Source organism: Stigmatopora nigra, chromosome 7, assembly GCF_051989575.1.
Source record: "Stigmatopora nigra isolate UIUO_SnigA chromosome 7, RoL_Snig_1.1, whole genome shotgun sequence".
Taxonomy (NCBI): domain Eukaryota; kingdom Metazoa; phylum Chordata; class Actinopteri; order Syngnathiformes; family Syngnathidae; genus Stigmatopora; species Stigmatopora nigra.
The window spans coordinates 15,085,385-15,103,310 of record NC_135514.1 but is presented as its reverse complement, the minus strand read 5'-3'; the positions used below and the strand labels follow the sequence as shown (position 1 = coordinate 15,103,310).

Genomic DNA, 17,926 nt, shown 5'->3' with positions numbered 1-17,926 from the left:
GATTTCGGATGGAGGGGTGGCTTAGCATAGTCGGGGAATAAAATGTACCTGATGCTAACTAGCCCGTCTGATTTTCTTCCACAAAATATAATGTGTCAAAGTGGCGGCCCGGCGGCCAAATGTGGCCCGCCGCATCATTTTGTGCGGCCCGAAAAAGTAAATCATGAGTGGTGACTTTCTGTTTTTGGATCAAATTAAAATGAAGAGTATAGATGTACATTAAATTTCCTGATTTTCGCCCTTTTTAATCAATAATTGTCATTTTTTTAATCATTTTTTTATGATTTTAGTTCAAAAATCATTTTGTAAAATCTAAAAATATTTGGAAAAAAAGCTCAAATCAACATTGTTTTAGATTTCTAAAAAAAATGGAATATTCAGGGCTTTTAATCCAGTTATTTTAATCCTTTTATCTTATAAATTGAAATAACAAAGTGATATTTTCCTTTCTCAGTCCTCTTCCACAGACGGCGGGGGAATGGGCTCAGGTTTTGCAACTGCAGAGACAATTCCACCAGGCGCAACTTGGCAAATGGCAGCAGATCCTGCAGTCGTCCGTGGCTCTTCTAGACCAGGTTTGTGGCCTCAGCAGGTTCGTGCATGCCTGTTTTGTGCGCATATAAGCCGTACCCTCAATTTAGTCATTTTTTGTCGGACAAAAGCGGCTTATATGCAAGTAATTAACAGTAATTTGTGCGTGTATAAGCCGTACCCTTGATTATGTCCTCCTTTTTTCCGACAAAAGCGGCTTATATGTGAGTAAATATGGCAATTTTAACTTATATAAGCTATACCCATGATTCTGTTTTTGGAATTACAAATGCGGCTTATATGTGAGTAAATATGGTCATTTGTGCGCATATAAGCCGTACCCTTTATTCTGTTTTTGCAGTTACAAATGCGGCTTATATGTGAGTAAATACGGTAATTTGTGAGAGTATAAGCCGTACCCATGATTCTGCTTTTGGAGTTACAAATGTGTCTCATATGCAAGTAAATATGGCAATTTATGCAAATATAAGCTTTACCCTTTCAGTTCTTTTAGTTACAAATGTGTCTTATATGCGAGTAAATATGGTCATTTGTGCGCATATAAACTTTACCCTTTCAGTTCTTTTAGTTACAAATGTGGCTTATATGCGAGTAAATATGGTCATTTGTGCGCATATAAGCTTTACCCTTTCTGTTTTTTAGTTACAAATGTGGCTTATATGAGAGTAAATACGCTCCCTTTCATTTCAGGTGTACTCTCCAAAAATTGGACTTTTTTTTAATCATTTTTTTTCTTCTCCCGTATTTCCACAGATGAAGCAATCCCTTGAGAAACTCCACCAAGGCATCGTCGTCCCGGACGTCCACCAGGACCAACCAACCGAGACGACGGACACCTGAGCCCAATCTCTTACGGTACCGCCCACTAATTCACAAAACCACACCCCCACCCACCCAGGAAGGACGGCCCCCCACCGTTCGAACACAAATCCAGCAAAATACACACACCAGGGAACCTCATTACCCACAATCCAATTCTCACCTGTTTGACTTGAAACTCGGCAATAACAGCCGGTTGGACGGCGGCCCGGGGGGGCGGGGCCTCCCGAAAGCCGCATCATCGACACTTTTTTTCATTTTCACGACGCATTTTTGGGTTTTTTCTTTAAAAAAAAAAGGGTCAAAACAAAAAATGACAACAACAGTATTTATTCCTAATGGACATCCATCCTCGCGCTCTGATTGGCTGTCGAGAAATGGCCGCCACGGACGGTAACGATTGTTCCTGAATGTTTCAAAGCCGAATCTTAACGTCGATAATAATAATAGTTATGATGTCCGCGTTACATTTCCCATGTTTTGTATCGTTTTTTTTTTTTTTTTTTCGTTTTTCGGAGACCTCACTTCTTTCATTCAAAAAAAAAAGAATAAAAATAGAAAAAAAAGGACCAAGCAAACTTTCTAACAGCAAAAGAAAGGGAATATCTTGTATGTAATACTTTTTTTTTTTCCTATGGTTTCATTTTTTTGTTTTTTTTCACCTAAATCCTTTAACCCCGCCCACTTTCACCACTCCACTCCACCCCGCCCCCTTTGTTACGGCCCTGCTGCGCAAGGCCACCCGCACACGACAACAAAAGGGGTGTATTATTTATTTAGGGAGGGGCACGGAGATGAGAATGTACTGTGAAAAAAAAATAGTTTTTTTGATTGTGCACACGGACGGAAATGGAAACAAAAAAAAATGAAGAAAAAAAAAATCCCCCAAAAAATGAGGTTTTGACTCTTCTTTGTGTGGGCGTGTCTTTTTATTATATTTATTTAAAATGGGAGCAAATTGGCTTTAAAATGTACAATTTTGATAAAAATAAATACTTAGTAATATATAATTTAATAATGGGGAAATATGAAATTCAAAATGAAAAAATATATAATTTTAATGGTCCAAAAATGCGTTTAAAAAATATTGAGTCAATTATTAATTCATTTTTTAATATATATTAAAATCAACAAGACTTTGAGAATATTTTCAATTTATTAAAATATATTATTATTATTATTATATCGTATCATTTCATTAAAAAATAATTGTTAAATTTTTGATAAACAAAAAGGTTATTGATTGTATACTTTCACTTTTAATGAATTTTAAAACATTTTTTATTGCTAGTTTTCGAGCGTTTATGTAATCACATTTAAAATATAAATTATGTAATTATTAAATATTTCTGTATTTGTAAAATATTGTCATTATTAAACAAAAGTTGGCATGAAGAAAACACTTTAAAAATGTTATTCCAAACTCATTTTATTGTTGGTTCAAACATATTCCTCCAAAAATGTTCCAAATTCCACCAACAAATATAAAAAAATATACTGTATATTTAAAAAAATGATTATTTTTGTACTAGATGTAAATAATACATTTTTAGGAATCCAGAAAGCTGTTAAAATATGGTTTAATCACACTTTTGACGTACAAATTAGTTAAAAAATGTAAACAAATGTATTTTTAATTAGTATCCCAATAAAGACTACATTGTTGTATTAGTAGTACTTTTTAAAAGTACTGTAAATATAATCAAACTTCAATAATATCACATATTTTGTAAGTTTCCAATTACAGTAATCCCTCATTTTTTGCAGTTTAGAAATTCCAATACTGTCCGCAATAGGTAAGTACATTATTTTTATGTCTATTTAATATAATTTGGATTTTTTATCTCCTGAATCTAGACACTGCCCTCTAGTGGTCAGTAAAATCATCTCAAAATCTGACTTGCCTTTTCCCTTTGTTACTTTTAAGCCTTTTTAAGCCCAAAAGATGCATTATTTATGATTGTATCCATAACTCATATTGAGCTTTTTCTTTTGTAACAGCATCCCTCATCGTCGATTGGTCCGCCGGTGCTCCGTCACCCCCTTCCGCCTCGGTACGCTGCCTTGGCGGGGATGGCGGTTCGGAAGGCGGATGCGAGAAGCCGTTTCTGCGCCAGTATTTGCTCACTCTGAGGTAAAAATACATAAAAAATAGAATAACAAGGCATTAAAAAAGTCATGATTGTAATATTTGTTCAATTTTCCGTCCAATTTTTGAGAGCGGGAGGGTCGGCGTGGGTTGGGTTGGAACATACCAAGTGGGTTAACTATTCTTCCACCTGCACAGCGGCGCAGTTGTCTTTGTTTTCGGGCGCTATGGCTAAATACTCGGCCCTGGTAGATATGAGGAAGAGGAGGAGGAGGAGGAAGATGAGGATGAAGAAGAGGAGGAGGAAGAGAGGGTGATAGTCAAAAACAATGTTTTGACTCGGTAGAGTGCCAAATTTCAATCAAGAGTCATAAGGAGGGCCAAATTTCATTAATTTACTTATTTTCTGAACCGATTTTCCTCACAAGGCCATGGGGGGTGCCGGAGCCCATCCCACCTGACTCTAGGGGGACACCCTGAATGGGTAGCCAGCCAATCGCAGGGTGCATAAGGAGACAAAGGCGACATCCAATTGTACAGGATGACAATCTCAGAAATGTGAGGCTAATGGGGTGGTCATCCGACCACCAGGGGCGCTTTACTTTTCTTTTTCTTTTTTTTACCATACCGATAAAGTAATTTAGTGTTTAACTACCTAGCAAGCATGTTTTTAGGATGTGGGAGGAAACTGGAGGACCCGGAGAAAACCCATGCAGGAGCACAATCTCAGAAAGGTGAGGGTAATGGGCTAGTCATCCGACCACCAGGTGGTGTCCTATTTATTTTAAATGTCATTACCTGTCATGTATCTAGTGTTTGACCACTTAGCCTAGCGTGCATGTTTTTGGGTATGTGGGAGGAAACTGGAGTACCTGACTGGCCTTGATTGATTTAAAATGGACATTCATTTAAACCATTAGCAATGTTCTTAAATTAATGGAATTTTTTTTTTAAAGTAATGTGAAATAAAACATTTAAATAAAAAAAAATTATAATAATTTAATTTAAAATATAAATTAAAAATATATAAATTAACAATAGATATAAATTAAAAATAATGTAATATAATAATTTAACATAATTTAAAATTAATATAATATAATAATTTAATTTAAAATATAAATATAAATTAAAAATATATAAATTAACAATAGATATAAATTAAAAATATATAAATTAACAATAGATATAAATTAAAATAGATATAAATTAAAAATAATATCATATAATAATTTGATATAATAATTTAAAATAAATATAATACAATAATTTAATTTAAAATAGAAATATGAATTAACAATAGATATCAATAAAAAATAGATATATATTACAAATATAATTTAATTTTAAAAAATTGAATGGCAAATTTTGAAGTCATATTGCTAATTTATGTCATTTTACTATTTTTTTTCTCCAAATGTTGGCCACTCCTGGTCTTAAATAGAAGAATGCTGAAGAAAAGCGCTAAAAGCAAAGAACATACTTTAATCTTCAAAAAGTTTGTCAGGAATTTAAAAAAAAAGAAAGAAAGAGGACTACGACCTACCGGCTAATATTACCTTTAAAAAAAAAACCATTTGTACTTACGCATTCTCCCTCAAGGCCTCCTCCCCCGCCGCTGAGATCTTCCTGTAGCAGTACACCATCTCCACCAGGAGCCACAGTTGAAGACCCACAATGGACACATACATCATCACCTCAGACAAAATGGACGCCCATCCTCGTGTCTCTGTCCAGAAGAACAAAAAAATCCGGGTGAGTCACAATTCCCAGCATCGAACCCCATTTTAAAAGGCCATACTTTTAGGGACCACCCGCAAATTGATGATCTTGCGACTGTGAGTGTGGAAAGTGTAATCGTTGTAGAAGAGCACGCGGTAGAAAATGCACGCGTACGTTCCCGCGTCGTCGGCGGTCACGTTGGCGATGTAGATGGAACCGTCTTGAAGGTCCCGCGTAAACGTGCTGCCTCGCCATTCCAAGCGCGACTCGAAGCGCTCGTCCGTGATGGAGCCATGATGCTCCTCAAAGTCGTAAATCTGGGAAAAATTGCAACGTAAAAACAGTTTTATTTTAGAAATAATAATAATATTGTGTTTCCTAGAGTATAAGTCAGTCTATTTTTTGTAGTTTGATTGAAACTATCATCGTTTTGAGTGGCATTTGCTTGCTAGCTTGCAGTTTGCTAGCTGTTAGCTAAAAGTAGCTAGCTTTCTTAAACCACCAACTCTCTAAAATAATGTTTTCCAGATTATAAATCACACTTTTTTTCAAAGTTTGGCTGTTTCTGTGACTTATGCTACATTTTTCAGTCACATTTTCTTGTTAGCTATTAGCTAAAAGCAGCTAAGCTTGTTAAACCACCAACTATTCAAAGTACCATGTTGTCAGTTGCATTTTCTTGCTAGCTTGCTGTTAGCTAAAAGCAGCTCGGCTTGTTAACTACTACTAGTTTTCAGTCACATTTTCTTGCTAGCTTGTTGTTAGCTAAAAGCCATTGGGCTTGGCTGTCAACCAGAATTTTCAGTCGCAACCTCTTGTTAGCTATTAGCTAAAATAGCTAAGCTTGTTAAACCATCAACTCTTCAAAGTACCATATTTTCCAGACAATAAGTCACACTTTTTTCATACTTTGGCTGTTTCTGTGACTTATACGATAGTTTTCAGTCTCATTCTCTTGCTAGCTATTAGCTAAAAGCAGCTAAGCTTGGCTGTTGACATTTTTATGGCTGACATCTGCATCAACTCTTCAAAATAGTCTTTTCAAGACAATAAGTCACACTTATTTCATAGTTTGGCTGTTTCTGTGACTTATACGATAGTTTTCAGCCACATTCTCTTGCTAGCTATTAGCTAAAAGAAGCTAGCATTGTTAAACCACCAGCTCTCCAAAGTACAATATTTTAAATCTAATTTTCTTGCAGTTTGCTAGCTGTTAGCTAAACGCAGTTAGCTGTCAACATACTACAATTTCCATTTGCATTCTCTTGCTAGCTATTAGCTAAAAAACTGCTAGCCTTGTCAAACCACCAACTCTCATAAGTACCATATCTTCCAGACTTTGTATTCATATTTTGACTAAGCCTGTGATTTATACTACAATTTTCAACCACATTTCTTGCTAGCTTGCTGTTAGCTAAAAGCTGCTAGCCTTGTTAAACCACCATCTCTCCAAAGTAGCATATTTTCCAGACTATAAGTCACATTTTTTCATAATATGGCTGTTCTACAGTATTCAGTCACATTTTATTGCTAGCTATTAGCTAAAAGCTAAATTTATGAATGAATAATAGACAAATAAGAGCATTTTTTTCATATTTTGACTGCAGCTATGAGTCATACAACATTTTCCAGTCACATTCTCTTGCTACCTTACTTCTTGCTAGCTGTTAGCTAAAACCCAGCTAGTACCAAGTAGTTTTTCACTGTTTTCTGACCTTTGAACTATGAAAAAAAATCCCCCAATGTAGTGTAGCCGCCAAAATTGAATGTGGGAAAGTGGAATTAGCGTCCGACCTTGTAGAAGTCGTGGTCATGAGCGGCCTTGAAGTACCAGGCTACGCTAGCCGTGGCCTTGACCTCGCCCCTCCTCTTGCACGAAATGCATCCCAGCTTGAAGCCGCGGTGGACCACCGCCTCCGTTTCTGAGTCCACTTCCACGCACGCGGCCGCGCACGTGGTCGCTGAATTAAAGCGTATAAAAAAAAAAAAAATCATTTAGCAAAATTTGTGGACTTTCGTGGACTTTCCATGGCGCCACGACGCCACGGTCGCGGCGTTCGATTCCGTGCGTCCGGGGTTTTATGTCTGTTTACATTTGGGCTCAATGTCAACAAAGGTTTGCGTGCTGACTCGCTGGAATGTCACAAGCACGCCGCTTCATAAAAATGTCAACACGTTACATCATCCGTGACTCGGTCAGATTACGCAAGAGGTGTTCCGGAATTTGGCGTGCGCTAACTCGCTAATCTTTTCAATCAAATCATATTTTTGGATGCTCAAAAGACACAAATGCTTTGCGTTTCTTTTTTTTTATCATAAAATATTTTATACGGACCGAATTTACTGTCTTTTTGGAAACTTTTAGGGAGCCCTTGGTAATCTGCCTAGCAACATGAATCCACTAGAAAACATGTCATCGGTATATATGTAAAATGTTTTTTTTTAATTTGTATTATTTAACCGCTCCAAAATCTTCTCGCTTGAGTAATTTGTAAATCAAAACAAATGTTACCAGTTATTTTGATGAGTAGACATAACTTTTATTATTTTCTTAAGCTAACAACTTTACTAGCATTTGTTTCAAAAACACATGACGTATGACAGCATGTTTATTATTTATATGTTTACGTTTAAATACCAAAATCATTATTCCTACAATTCACGATTTTAAGTTTTTTTTTTGTTTCATTGAACTTTTTTGTGGTTGTTCTGATGTAAGCCATTGTAATCTGCCTAGCAACAAGGTGCCAATTAGACAATTTAACCCCTGATTTTTTTTAAAAATCTGCCTAGCAACCAGGTGTAAATTGGGCAATTTCACTTCTGGATTTTTTAAAATCTGCCCGGCAACAACCACCCAATCCAATCAGACGTAAATCTTAACAGCCGTTTAAATCTTTTAGAATATCAATGTTATATAGTTGGAAACTGTGTAAAAAAAAAATTCAAGGTTTTTTTTCCACCTCATAAATCAGCGGGGCCAATCAGATTCCACGTTTTTTTTTTTGCCTTTTTCCCAATGCTTCGTTTGTACTCTAACATTCTGACATTAAAAAAAAATAGAATAATTTGAAAGCCATTTTTGTAACCACAAACAGGAAATTCCATCCACATGAACAGATCCCGAGTCAGCCTGAAGCTTTTAAGGAGAACAACCAGATGATTGAGCTGACTTTTGAGTGGCCCTTCATCGCTTTGGAGACCCCGTGACCGGCGGCCATTTTTATTCATGGTGGCTTTAATTAGCGAGGTCATCGAACGGCCGACATATTCTCTTCCATGGCGACTCCATCTTGGCCAAGATGGCCTCTACGTGAGCCGCATTAATAATATCCGTTTGTCCTTGGACACCCACATACACCCCCCCCCCCCGTCGCCGTGGCGATAGAACATAAAATCCATGGCACTTTCGACCCCGCTACCGACCACAGCTAACTACATTCCTTCTATTTTTAAATCAAGAAATAATCCTATTCCATCAAATTTTGACATTCATTCATTTTATGAGCTGCTTATCCTCACAAGGGTCGCAGGGGGTGCTGGAGCCTATCCCAGCTAACGAGGTAGAGGCTAAAATTATCATATTTATGGACAATTTAACATACAATTAGCCTAGCATGCATGTTTTTGCCTTCTGGGAGAAAATATACATGGTGACGCAGTGGTTGAGTGGTAAGTCCGGCGGGCTCGCAGTTCCGAAACCGAGGGTTCGATCCCAAAACTTTTCTGCGTGATGTTTGCATGGGTTTTCTCCGGGTACTCCGGTTTTCTTCACGCATCCCAAAAACAAATGCTAGGCTAATTGTATGCTAAAATGTCTTTATCTGTAACTAATGCATTTTTTGTCTCTTTCTGCCCTGCAATTTTCATTTAGGGTTGTCTGGGATAGGCTCCAGCACCCCCCGCGACCATAGTGAAGGTAAGTGGTACATTAAATGAATGAATATATATAGTATTTGTGTGTAAATATTTGTTATTGTTCTTGGTTTTCTACATTTGAATGCTAATTAGAGCTTTCCATTATATTTTTTAATGAATTTTCACCCATTTTTATTATTATTATTATTTTTTTTAATGTTTTAACCAAAGCTATTTTTTCCAATTCGCCGTTTTTTAATCAAGAAGCAAATTCTAGTCCAAAATTCCAAAGCCAAAAAAAACTTGGAATCTTCCGCTCGTTGTGACATCATCACAAGCTTATTCTTAAGCCCCGCCTTCCCTTTTTTGCCACCCTTCAAATCCAAGCAATGCACTGCAAAGTTTTGGATTCAAAACCCAATGTTTGGGTCTCGAACAATGATTTTTTTCCGTCCAACCGTTTTATGGTGCGACTTTTATTTATTTCTATATTTATTTTTATAACTTTCCTAATCTGCCATCCGTAATAAGACAAATAGCAGCAGCTGGATGTCGAAGATAATCTCTTCTAATGCATGGCATCAAATCAAAAAAAATCCTTCGGCTTAAAACCATATCAAGCGCCACCCGCGCGCCGCCTCAAAGTTTTCTTCTATTTTTACTTCACGCCGTCAAAATGGCGTCTTTTGTTAATTGGGGCGATATGAGACATATCTTTCCCAGGTTTGGATTTATTTTTATTAATTTTATTTTTGGGTCAGATTTTTACAAAACAAAATGTCCGATTTATTGTTCATTTTCAGCCATTAATGATTTTTTTTGGTTCAGCCCATTAGGCTAGGCATGTCCACCCAATTTCAATTTTAAGTTTCCTCCTCTAGGGGTCGCTGCTGAGACAATTGCTTTTTTTTGGTGTCAAAGTGGTGGCTCGGGGACCAAATTGGGGTCCGTCACTTCATTTTGTGCGGTCCGAGAAAATCCATCACGAGTTTAGGTTTTAGGATCAAATTTACATAAATATAATAGACGTATAGGGAATATTTCCTGTTTTTTTCCCTTTTCAAATTTAATAATTGAATTTTTTATTTTATTGATTTTTTTTGGTGGTTTTTGTGTTGTTTTTAATTCAAAAAGCATTTTTCAACATCATTTTTTTTGTATATTGATTATTTAGGACATTTGATCCAATTTTTTTATCCCAATTTTTTTTAAATATAAAATATTATACAAAAATGTTTCCTCTTTCCCATTTAAATTTAATATTTTTAAAAACCCAAGGTTTACTCTTTTTAAATACCAAAAACGGTTAAAACATCATCTCGATTCAATATTTGCCTTTTCTGATTTAAAAAAATAAATAAAATAAACATAAATCTACTACAAGCAAACATATGTATTAAACGGCTCATAATCTGCCAAACTGCCACCAAAAAAAAACCAAATTCTAACTTTTTGGGTCATCCCAATATTACATCCCACCAAAACAAACCCGAACCCTGACAAAATGGAAGCTTGCACCCCCAAAAAAATCCAATTCAATTCCCAAATACATTTTTTTGCAGAATTAAGGGCTTACCTCGAAGTCCCACCAGGAGGACGGACAGCACCAACGTCGCGGGGACTTCCGCCATGTTTTTATCTGGCGTCCACACACATGAGAACCAAAAAGAGACGACTAGTGGTCCACTCCCCAAAGGGACAGCGTCCAGTTACACCAGAATCCGTCCCAGTATCGTCTTTCAGTCTCTGCTCCACTATTTATGAGGGACCACTAACTAGGACCATCCTCTTCCGACTTTTTTCTTCAAAATTTCCCTTTTTTTTGCTGGATTCCGAGAAGGAACATATGAGTTGACAACCCAGAATGCCTTGCCAACTTAAATACAACAATAGTGATTCTTTGTTCATTGGTTTTCCCCTTTTTTGTGGTCCAAAATAGATTCAAATTGATACCAAAAAAAATGCAACCACTACTTTTGTTTGTATGGAACTCCTCAAATCACTTTAGAATAATCCTGTGATGGCAAAAATAGTATTTTTTTCTTATTAAAAAACTGCATTTTACTTCATTCTTCAGTAAAAACAAGAAAAATCCTTTAAAAAAATCACAATTCCTAGTTTTGTCCAAACCTTTTACTAATTTTTTGGTCAAAAACAGTGATTAGGTGGGTTTTTCAGCCAAAAAAGGAAAAAAACTGCAACCAAATAATCCAATAACCGCAAAAAACTGAATATGAACCCCCTGAAAAATCCACCAAAATGCCAAATGCTTTAAAAAAATTCATATGTGAGTTCACCTTTTAAAAAAAATAACAATTCCTTGTTTTGTCCAAACCTTTTACTATTTTTTTTGTCAAAAACAGCGATTAGGTGAGTTTTTTTTCAGCAAAAAAGGGAAAAAACTGCAACTAAACAATATAATAACCCAAAAAAACTGAATATGAACCCCTAAAAAATCCACCAAAAAGCCAAATGCTAAAAAAAAAGTCATATGTTAGCGGCAATACCTTAAATTGATCAAAAATAACAAGAAATTCAAAAGATAAATCTGTCTATTGCCAAGTTTTCAGATCGTCCTAAATAGCCTTAGTGTTCTGGAAGTAGTTCACTTTTCTCCAAATAACTCCAAAAAAATATATCTAAATCTTGTTGACAATCCAAATGAATATTTTTGCAAAAATATCCTTTATGGTGAATCCATCTTCTCCACTTGCCATGGTTCAGAGTTGAAGAAAAAGTCCAGATTCATTTGTGATGGGACGCCGGGGAGATCCGGCGGCTGGCCAGCGGTCGTGATGTGCCTGCGGTGACGACGGATGTTTTTGCCGAGGTATCTTTTGCACGTGTGGGGGAGGAGGGAGGTCGCCTGCTCCATTGGTAGGGGGGTTAATGTGATGCAACGTGGAGGGAGGGGGGGAAGAGGAGAGGGAGGATGATGGAGAGTTGTCAGACTGTTGTCATGGCAACAAGGATTTGGATTTGGTGGCGTTCCGGAGCATCAGCTTTTTGGAAGTTTCTTTTTTTATATATACATTTTTCCTGTTGGATTTTAGTGTATTTCAAATAAATTTAGATTTTTAACATTTTTTAATGTATTTTTTAAAGTTTAACGTCAACATAATTCTCACCCGTTAAGCCCATTTTAGTTTGTTTGAACTTTGAACCGAGTTTGAATGAATTGGACGTCTATTTTCGTCAGTGGATCTTGTGTAGTTGCGCGCAGTGACCGCTAGAGGGTAAAAAAGATAATATACAAATGAGACTTTATCCCTTTGCATAAACTCGGTTAAAGAAAATTTTTTTTGCATAATGAACGACCATTTTTGTGTTTTTTGCCCATCAAGTTTAGACAAATATGTTCGAAACAACCCACATTTATTTTACGTAAAAATTGTGTGATTTTTAAAAAATAAAATAAAAACTGCGAACATTTTTTTGTAGAAACACAACTGCTACAAAAAAGACAAATGTAATTTAGATTTCCATTAATATTCCACCTGTTTGGTGTTTATTTTTAATAGTAGCGCCAGTCTAAACTACTTTACCCACAATCCCCCTTTTGAGATAGCGTACTACGTCACAACGTCGAAGCGTCACTGTCAGAATCCAACATGGACGACATCATGGCTGTCGAAAAGAGCCCGGTATGTAAAATGGAATTTGTCTTACTTATATTGTAACGGTTAACTAACCTTCCCTGTTATTTTATACACATTAAGACAATACTCGACACCATCTTTTGATTTTAGGGTTGCCTTTCTGCACTGTCTCATTGCCCTTTAAACACTATCGAATACGTAAAGCTGGCAATTCATTCTGTGTACATAAATGCTATGTCACGCAAGCTAGCCGCTAACGTTAGCATCATACTTTTTGCCCATTCTTTAATATATTCACTCAAACACAACTGTCATATTTTGAATTAAATTGATTCGAAGGTGTATTTGTGGCCAGGAATGAATACTATATCTAAAAAAAGGGACATTAAGTTTAATCTTCCCCGGTATCAAATGAGGCTAACCCTGCTAGTTTTGTTTTTAATGCCGAAAAATGTATTCACGTTTAACGGAGTTTTGTATTGAAAGAACATTAAATTGAATGTATTTGTAATAGGTTTTTCTCTTAGTCGTTCCCCTCTAAAATAATACTATGTCACATTTAAAAAATAAATACTTAGAATAATGAAATAGACCTTCGAATGGCAATGGCAGCTATTATGTCCATTAACAAAAACATTTACGCATTTTTCTCTGGTTAAAGCGTATATAAACATTACTTTTAGTTTTCCGAAAATCAGTCAAGGGGTCAAGTCAACTTATAATCTAAATAACCACAAGTTGTATGAAAATAAGGTACTTCTTTTGCTTTAAGTGATTAATGTTGCTGTTCGTGTTTTTTTTTTATTGACAGGAGGAAATGCCGACAATCTCCAACTCGCGTCCGCAAACTGGTCTGTCCTTCCTGGCACCAGAACCAGAAGACCTGGAGGACCTCTACAGCAGATACAAGGTCAGGGAAATAAGCTCTTTCCATTACAGAAGCTAGAAAATAATTTCTTTCCAATTACAGAAGCTTCAGCAGGAGCTTGAGTTCCTGGAAGTGCAGGAAGAATACATCAAGGACGAGCAGAAGAACCTGAAGAAAGAGTTCCTCCACGCCCAGGAGGAGGTGAAGAGGATCCAGAGCATCCCCCTGGTCATCGGACAGTTCCTGGAGGCGGTGGACCAGAACACGGCCATCGTGGGATCCACCACCGGTAGACAGAGCGTTAGACCCAAATGCTGGAGCTCCGCCTCCACCTTTTGTTGACTTTTGTGGTTCCTCAGGGTCCAACTACTACGTTCGTATCTTGAGCACCATCGACCGGGAGCTGCTGAAGCCCAACGCCTCGGTGGCGTTGCACAAACACAGCAACGCCCTGGTGGATGTCCTGCCCCCCGAGGCCGACAGCAGCATCATGATGCTCACCTCAGGTATCGTGTGGTCTGGTCGCCGCCCCCTTTTAATGATTGGACGCCGATGGACGTCAATTGAAATGTAGTTGGAGCTATAGCTATAGATGTAGATGTACCTATGGATGTAGCTATAGATGTAGCTATGGATGTAGCTATGGATGTAGCTATGGATGTAGCTATGGATGTAGCTATGGATGTAGCTATGGATGTAGCTATGGATGTAGCTATGGATGTAGCTATGGATGTAGCTATGGATGTAGCTATGGATGTAGCTATAGATATAGATAGATGTAGTTATAGCTATCGATATATATAGATAGATGTCGCTATAGATATAGATAGATGTTGCTATAGTTCTAGGTAGATGTAGCTATAGATATAGATATCTATAGATTGTAGCCGCTGACTAGTTAGTCTACAATTAGCCTGGCATGAATGTTTTTGGGAAGTGGGAGGAAACTGGAGCACCCAGTGAAAATCCAAATGCAAACTCCATACAAGAGTGAAGTCCCACTCGAGATGCTATGCTAACCACTTTAGCTTGCTTTGAGCTAACAACAGTCTTTTCCAAGGCCTTTTACAGCATTTGTGAACAAGCCAGCCCATTAAAAAAAACATTATTTCTATATTTCAAGGGCGGGGCTAAGGTCCACTTGATGAACCGAGTTTACAGCTTATCATTGAACATTTCAAAATAGGAGTACACCACCTTTTGCCGAAATGCAGGTGTCTGCAGTCTAAATTAATAAGCTTTGTCCGCATTGCCGTTTGTGACTCCAGATCAGAAACCAGACGTCATGTACGCCGACATCGGAGGGATGGACATCCAGAAGCAGGAAGTCCGTGAGGCCGTGGAACTTCCGCTCACGCACTTTGAGCTCTACAAACAGGTCATACACACACACACAAATGTCGAATGGTGGTCCTCTAGGACAATATTAGCTTTTTTAAATACATTTTTAGATTTTACAAAATGATTTTTGGACTAAAAACACAAGAAAATGATTAAAAAATGACAATGATTGATTTAAAAGGTGGAAAATCAGGAAATGTACTATACATCTATAGTCTTTTATATCTATACTATATCTATACTCTATGTATTTCTCTAAAACAGAAAGTCGGCACTCATGATTGACATTCCCGGGCCACACAAAATGATGCGGCGGGCCACATTTGGCCCCCCGGGCCGCCACTTTGACACCTGTGCTCTAAAACGAACAGGGCAGCAACTTTTGGAATCATTTATGTGATTCCTGCAAATAAAATAATGTTAAATATAGTCGACATCATTTAAAATCAAAAGTTTCATATGTTAGTGTCTCTTTAAATTTTTACTGCTCAAAAAAACGTCCCCAAAAGGTCAGAAAAATAAATAGGAACGTTTTCAATTTCATATTTTATATGAAATGAGACATGCATACAGAAGAAGAATATGATTTTATTTTGAAATGGGCACTAGAATTTGAACCAATCAACCAAAACAATTGTCAACACCCTTGTTGTCCTCCAAAGAAACTCAATGGCGGCCATCTTCCCACAGATTGGCATCGACCCGCCGCGAGGAGTCCTCATGTACGGACCCCCGGGATGCGGCAAGACCATGCTGGCCAAAGCCGTGGCGCACCACACCACAGGTACGACGCCCATCAAAACAAATTCGCCAGCGACCAATCTTTTCCCCAAAAAGCGTGACAAAAACATTCCCCCCCTGACAGCGGCATTCATCCGCGTGGTGGGATCGGAGTTTGTCCAAAAGTACCTGGGCGAGGGTCCCCGCATGGTGCGGGACGTCTTCCGCCTGGCCAAGGAGAATGCCCCCGCCATCATCTTCATCGACGAGATCGACGCCATCGCCACCAAGCGCTTTGACGCACAAACCGGAGGTAATGTCGGAGGGCCGGCTGGGCTGGTATATGAAGGGGAGTGAAAGAGAAAGGAGGAGACGTCATTATGTGGTTGGTTGTTTTGCCGTCCGCAGCCGACAGAGAAGTGCAGAGGATTTTGTTGGAGCTGCTTAATCAGATGGACGGTTTTGACCAGAATGTCAACGTTAAGGTGGGTCTCATCTAAAGACGCCAGTGTGTGTGTGTGTCTAGTAAGTGTGTGTGCGTAATGTATGTGTGTATTGGTGTGTGTGTGTCTCTAGTATGAGTGTGTGTGTGTGTGTCTCTAGTATATATGTGTGTCTGTCTCTAGTATGTGTGTGTGTGTGTGTGTGTGTGTGTGTGTCTAGTGTGTCTAGTATGAGTGTGTGTGTGTCAAGTGAGTGTGTGTGTGTATGTGTGTGTGTCTAGTGTATCTAGTATGAGTGTGTGTGTGTCAAGTGAGTGTGTGTGTATGTGTGTGTGTCTAGAATGTTTGTGTCTAGAGCGTGTGTGTATGTCTAGTACGTGTGTGTGTGTAATGTGTGTGTGTCTCTCTAGTATGTGTGTGTGTGTCTAGTACGAGTGTGTGTGTGTGTGTCTAGAATGTTTGTGTCTAGAGTGTGTGTGTGTATGTCTAGTACATGTCTGTGTGTTTCTAGTATGTGTGTGTCTGTGTGTGTGTGTCTCTCTCTAGTGTGGCTGTGTGTGTAGTGTCTAGAATGTGTATGTCTAGTGTGTGTAGTGTCTAGTATCTGTGTGTAATGTGTGTGTCTAGTATGTCATTGGTTATCTTCAATCGGCACAATGCACTAAAAATATTTAGTATATTGTTAATTTACATATACAGTTGTACCTCTACTTACGAAATTAATTGGTTCCAAAATGTTTGTCTTAACTTGAAAATATATGTAAATTCTGTAATTGCTTGCACGGTCCTCACACAACGACCAACTAAACACTTTAAAATGGGTCAAAATGTCCCAATTTTTGGATGAAAGATGTGAAGAAACACACAAAAACAAAGATCCGTTATAAGGAAATGATTCATTGTCTAAAAATTAATAAATTATATGAAAATGCCCTTCCCTCGCTATCAACACAAATTGCAAGTGTGTTAGATTTTTCAGTCTCAATATATTTAGTGTTTATTTATTAATTTTGCCTTGATTCAATTTGTTATAATCTTGACCAAAAATAAACATCCTCCCTCATCTGTCCAATTTGTCCCAGGTGATCATGGCCACCAACAGGGCAGACACGCTGGACCCGGCGCTACTTCGTCCCGGCCGCCTGGACCGAAAAATCGAGTTCCCGCTGCCCGACCGGCGACAGAAGCGCCTCATCTTCTCCACCATCACCAGCAAAATGAACCTCTCCGAAGAAGTGGACCTGGAAGACTGTATCCTTCACCAAAAAAGTGACGCCGGAATCGAACCAACCCTAGCCCGTTCGCCTTAACCGCTTTCACAGACGTGGCCCGGCCAGACAAGATTTCCGGAGCCGACATCAACTCCATCTGCCAGGAGGTAAGCAAACGAACGTCCTAACCGCCGACGACAAGGGATTCTAACACGGGTTTCTTTGCCGTCAGGCCGGCATGTTGGCCGTCCGCGAGAACCGCTACATCGTCCTGGCTAAAGACTTTGAGAAGGCGTACAAGACGGTGATCAAGAAGGACGAGCAGGAACACGAGTTCTACAAATAGAAAGTCCAAGACAAACGGGACGTCCAAACTGTCCAAGTATGTGTTGTTGTTTTTGGTGGTGGTGGTGGTTTTTGTTTGGACAGGTGCTCTTCTGAGTCCACAGAAGAAGGAAATCAAACAAAACAGCTGTACCAATAGTTGTATATGATGACGGAGGTATCCATTAAAAATGTTTTCCATAAAATTTCAATTGGGTGGCCATTTTGTTTTACAGTCAAAAGAAAATTATTACAACACTTTTTGGAATTATGTGGATAGGTGGAGCCATGACATGACATTGGACTACTACAAGTTATGTGGCCTTTGGATTACACTTTTCTATTGCAGTGTAAGACATTTTTTTATTGCGTAGTCCTAC

The 17,926-nt window shown here is 38.1% G+C and overlaps 3 protein-coding genes across 4 annotated transcripts in view; 2 read left to right on the top strand and 1 right to left on the bottom strand.

Moving 5' to 3' along the window:
* The window catches only part of gramd1a (GRAM domain containing 1A), a 29,989-nt gene extending 27,731 nt beyond the window's left edge, over nt 1–2,258 (top strand). The window contains exons 22-23 of the mRNA XM_077720377.1: nt 455–575; nt 1,306–2,258. Of these exons, the coding sequence (XP_077576503.1) occupies nt 455–575; nt 1,306–1,392 (208 nt within the window). The 3' untranslated portion in view covers nt 1,393–2,258. The remainder of the gene's footprint in view (nt 1–454; nt 576–1,305) is intronic.
* Nucleotides 2,259–2,782: 524 nt separating this feature from the next.
* On the bottom strand, nt 2,783–11,190 carry LOC144199482 (sodium channel regulatory subunit beta-1-like). 2 transcript variants are annotated; one of them, XM_077721147.1, is made up of 6 exons: nt 10,617–11,188; nt 6,977–7,143; nt 5,262–5,499; nt 5,048–5,189; nt 3,627–3,705; nt 3,352–3,500 (listed from the first exon to the last, which is right to left on the bottom strand). In XM_077721147.1, exons 1-5 carry the CDS (start codon nt 10,669–10,671, stop codon nt 3,639–3,641), a joined length of 669 nt encoding a protein of 222 aa, XP_077577273.1. In that variant the 5' UTR covers nt 10,672–11,188; the 3' UTR covers nt 3,352–3,500; nt 3,627–3,638. The 2 variants fall into 2 exon arrangements, with proteins under 2 accessions (XP_077577272.1, XP_077577273.1); XM_077721146.1 differs by lacking the exon at nt 3,627–3,705 and having other exon boundaries at nt 2,783–3,500; nt 10,617–11,190.
* A 1,413-nt stretch (nt 11,191–12,603) lies between these two features.
* psmc4 (proteasome 26S subunit, ATPase 4) lies at nt 12,604–17,758 on the top strand. Its single transcript, XM_077721145.1, has 11 exons — nt 12,604–12,684; nt 13,451–13,549; nt 13,610–13,796; nt 13,867–14,013; nt 14,776–14,885; nt 15,539–15,632; nt 15,714–15,881; nt 15,977–16,053; nt 17,094–17,262; nt 17,334–17,389; nt 17,455–17,758. Exons 1-11 carry the CDS (start codon nt 12,652–12,654, stop codon nt 17,566–17,568), a joined length of 1,254 nt encoding a protein of 417 aa, XP_077577271.1. The 5' UTR covers nt 12,604–12,651; the 3' UTR covers nt 17,569–17,758.
* Nucleotides 17,759–17,926: the final 168 nt, after the last annotated feature.